Source organism: Merops nubicus, unplaced genomic scaffold, assembly GCF_000691845.1.
Source record: "Merops nubicus isolate BGI_N331 unplaced genomic scaffold, ASM69184v1 scaffold36697, whole genome shotgun sequence".
NCBI classification, from domain to species: domain Eukaryota; kingdom Metazoa; phylum Chordata; class Aves; order Coraciiformes; family Meropidae; genus Merops; species Merops nubicus.
Window position 1 is genome coordinate 3,693 of NW_008619037.1, and position 3,780 is coordinate 7,472.

Consider the following 3,780-nt stretch of genomic DNA (forward strand, 5'->3'; position numbering starts at 1 on the left):
GATGGGCATCGTGCTGCGGGGCGGTGAGGCGCCGGGTGAGGCACGGCCAGCCCTCGCCCCTCCGAAGCTCATTTTTGGCTTGTTTCCTTAAAAATGAGCAACACCACGTCCCCTCCCCATGACCCGACCTAGGCCATACCTCTTGGTGCCTTCCAAGGGTTTTTCCACATGGGGTGGCACCATCCCATCCCATCCCATCCCATCCCATCCCATCCCATCCCATCCCATCCCCATCCCATCCAGGTGTGGGTCCAGGACCTCCCCATGTGGTGATAGGGGGTGAACATCCAGAGGGACTGTTTCCAGGGGGGCAAGGAAGGGGCACTGAGGGCTTTGTGGGCACCTACATGGCCACAAGTGCCGCGTCCCGCGAGTAATCCAGCAAAATCTCGTTCAGCCTTACTTGTCGGAGCGACTGCAGGGCGGAGAGGGTTGCCAAGGCAAAAGAAGTTCCCAAAAAGACTCAGTTTGGTCCCAGACCTGGGAGAGCCTTGGTGGGAACCCTTCCCCTCCCCACCGGCGCTACCTTGGCTCTGTTTTTATTGACCTCCTCATCCGAAATCTTCCATGGGCAGCCCTGCCTCATCTCGCTCACCACAGCCTCGTCCTTAAAGCCATCGTTCAGCCGGAAAGGAGCGATCAGGTCGTCGAACCTCTTGATGCTGCAAGGCAAGCAGATGGTGCTGGGGAACATTGTGGGGTCCAGGCGGGTTTAGGGGCGCTGGGGGAGGGGGTGGGTGGTTACTGCTCTGGCCGGGGTTTCTGGTTGATGTCGGGGAGGATGTGGACCTCATGGAAGCCGAGGCGGAACTTGCTCAGCAGAGAGACAATCCTGCCAGAGGGAAGAGGACGGATTTGCCAAAACCGAGTGGTTCTGGTGGGGACCTGCCCCAGCCTGACCCCTGCTGCCATCCTCTCCCTGCCCTCGGGAGTTTTCCCACTCTGCAATCATTGATTTTCAGAGGAGGGAGGCAAAGCCACCAGGTTGGAACCCACAGACCCTGTTACACCAATACCTGGGGGACACGAGGTGGGGAAGCAGCTCCTGCCACCCACCTGTGGTGGTAGCCATGTAGCCAAGAGGGACCACCAGCACTTACGCCTTCCTCTCCTCGTCCATCCTGTTGATCTGCCCACCGACAAACACCCGGATCTTGCACTTTGCCCATCGCTTCTTGCGCCCCAGGAGGTAGGGGATGAGCAGTGTGAGACCTGTCCCCAAAACACCGTTTGGGAGATGCGGCCATGGTGGCCCCCATGATGCCAGGGACTCCCTGGCACCATTTGGCACAGACCAAGCCCTCCTGGGCACCGTGATGGAGGTGCTGGCTTCCCATCAGCTGGACAGGTGGACAGTGAAGAGCTGCAGGTTACCTCCATCGTCGAAGAGCCAGTAAATGTCAATGGTCTTCTTGCCCTGCCCGCTCTGGAAGACGGTGCTCACCTGCTGCTCCCCAGCCACAGTATCTGCTGCCGGGGAAAGAGGGTCCTGGCATCAGCACCACCAGATCACAGGCTCTGCTTCCCAAGGGTCCCAAGACTGCCCAAGCCCCCCGTCCACAAACCCAGCTCCTGAGAATAACCCTCGAGTCAGGACCGACCTATGCCCGGAGCTGCTCTGCCACCGGTACCATTCTCCTCAGGGTACTCGGCTGCCTCAAACGTGGGTTTAACTGGGGAGGGGAGAGAAAAGCGTGGGCAGCACCCCTTCTGTCCCCACCGTGGGGGGTGATGTCCCCCCAGGACCGGGGCCTTCACTTGGGGACGCGGTGCCAGCTGGGAGGTCCTACAGCTCTGGCACATCTCCGAGCACCCCCATATCCCTTACCATGAGCCTGCATCACCTGGGAGACATTCAGCCCTTCCTTCATCCGCATTAAGCACACGCCATACTTGAAATCGAAGGCGTCACTGGAAGGGGGGAGGAGGAGGCCATTAATGGTGGTGGGGTGGCGCTGGGTGGCACTGCCAGCCTGGCCAGACCCTGCACTTGTGGCCACGGGGTCACCGCTGTGTGCCGTACTGTAGGATGCCCACATAGTCCTCCAGACTCTGTGGGCACACCGTCCGCCAGTTCCTCTTGTAGCCCAGCACCAGGATGTTTGGTCTCATCTTCCCAAGGCCGGCAGCCTACAGAAAGATGTCCCTGTGAGACCCCTCCGCAGGGACAGAGGGATGTGGGTGGTGGCAGTCCACAGGGGAGCAATGTCCAGAGGACAACAAGTGGGGATCAGAGCCCCCTGAGCTGTGATGGAACAGGAGGGGACCGCGGTGACCAAGCGTGTCTCTACCTGGATGAGCATTTGGACGCCGCTTCTCAGATCCTCGCACACCACGTCCGTGTAGAAAGCCTTGATCTTCCTCTTCATCAGCCACTTGCCGTGGCCATCTGCCACCAGCTGGGACTCGGACATCTTCTTCCGTGGTCCCTGCGGGGAGCAAGGGTGGGGGCTCAGGCACAGGCAGCTCCTTCCAGCTGGTGGCTGTGCCACCACGGGCCTCCAGCTCCTCTTTTCCAAATCGTTGGCAAGACACCACCACACACACGGGGGGTGGCAATCACAGCAAGAAAACCAGTGAATTTTGAGTGTCAGCAACCAACACAGGCAACGCCAGCGGGCCCATGGCTGCAGATGAGCTGGGCTCTGCTGCACCTCATCTCCCCAGTTGCTCGTGAGGCTTCAGGGCTGCAGGACCACCTCTGAGCCATCACCTTGTCCTACTGCATCTTGGCTTTGGCAATCCATTAGCAAGGGGAAGCCGACAGGGACATCCCTGTGCTTCATCAGTAACACTTAACAAACTGGAGAGGCTTCCAGATGAAACCAGGATTCATCATCCAGCAGCACATAATGGGCACGTTTCAATCCCCACCCTGGGAGGGCACAAGGATGTATCTGGATTTCCCAGCCCCCAGGTAGCTGGAGCCCCCATGACAAGGAACCTTTCAGCTTTTGCAGGTGACTCACGATCAGCACATTGCCACAGAGCATCAGGCTGACGTTCTTGGTGAAGGTCCCCACGAAGTCCACCAGGGCTGGGCGGAAATTGGGAGGACCAGTCAGCACTAGGCACTGCGGTCTGCGGGCAGGGAGAGAAAAGGGGGTGCAGGTTTGAGTTCTGGGGTCACTGAGCCTCTCCAGAATGTGCTGCATCTCTTCTCCTGTGCCTAGTCAGCAGCAACTGTAGGGAGCATCTTTAGGATGAGATGGAATAGTGTGGCTTATGGCCCAGCCTCACACATTGGTCTTTATATATCAGATACGACCAAAATTCCTGGCTAGTACAGGCGAGGCAATGTTCACCCTGCTTCCCACCTCTGCCCACACAGTAAAGACGTGGGATTTTGGAGACAGCCGCATTTTGCCAGGGATGGTGGTGAGGACGTGGCCATGGGGCACGAAGCCACCCTGGGTGTGCTGGTGGTGGCTGGCTTTACATCCCACCAGCTCTATGCCCAGCTGCTCTTGCCTGTAGTTCTTGATGTGCTCGTCCACTTCATTCAGTCCCATGGAGTAGCTGAGGGCCATGTTGTACGAGCTGGCTTGCATGGAGGAGCCCCAGTTGATGTCTGTGTGGGGAAGGTGGGTTAGCAACGGGGCCGGGCACCTCCCTGGGCATGGCTGGGGCCTGGTCGCCACCACGCACCCGGCTTCGTGTAGACAACATAGCCCAGGAGGAAGACAACGATGCCCAAGGCAATGAGGGCTGCCAACCAGGTCACAAGGAACATGATGACAACAGACATGGTGGACACGACAGGGGCAACACCGTTGTCGA

General features: G+C 58.9%; 1 protein-coding gene across 1 annotated transcript in view; it reads right to left on the reverse strand.

The window, feature by feature from the left end:
* SLC12A3 (solute carrier family 12 (sodium/chloride transporter), member 3) overlaps positions 1 to 3,780 on the reverse strand; it is a gene marked incomplete at its 5' end in the record, with an annotated part of 5,129 nt that overhangs the window by 216 nt on the left and 1,133 nt on the right. Inside the window, 13 exons of the mRNA XM_008943649.1 lie at positions 1 to 13; positions 348 to 415; positions 527 to 662; positions 746 to 832; positions 1,101 to 1,212; positions 1,375 to 1,467; positions 1,602 to 1,673; positions 1,829 to 1,911; positions 2,024 to 2,130; positions 2,292 to 2,429; positions 2,970 to 3,081; positions 3,472 to 3,571; positions 3,649 to 3,759. Coding sequence (XP_008941897.1) covers positions 1 to 13; positions 348 to 415; positions 527 to 662; positions 746 to 832; positions 1,101 to 1,212; positions 1,375 to 1,467; positions 1,602 to 1,673; positions 1,829 to 1,911; positions 2,024 to 2,130; positions 2,292 to 2,429; positions 2,970 to 3,081; positions 3,472 to 3,571; positions 3,649 to 3,759 — 1,232 coding nt within the window. The remainder of the gene's footprint in view (positions 14 to 347; positions 416 to 526; positions 663 to 745; positions 833 to 1,100; positions 1,213 to 1,374; positions 1,468 to 1,601; positions 1,674 to 1,828; positions 1,912 to 2,023; positions 2,131 to 2,291; positions 2,430 to 2,969; positions 3,082 to 3,471; positions 3,572 to 3,648; positions 3,760 to 3,780) is intronic.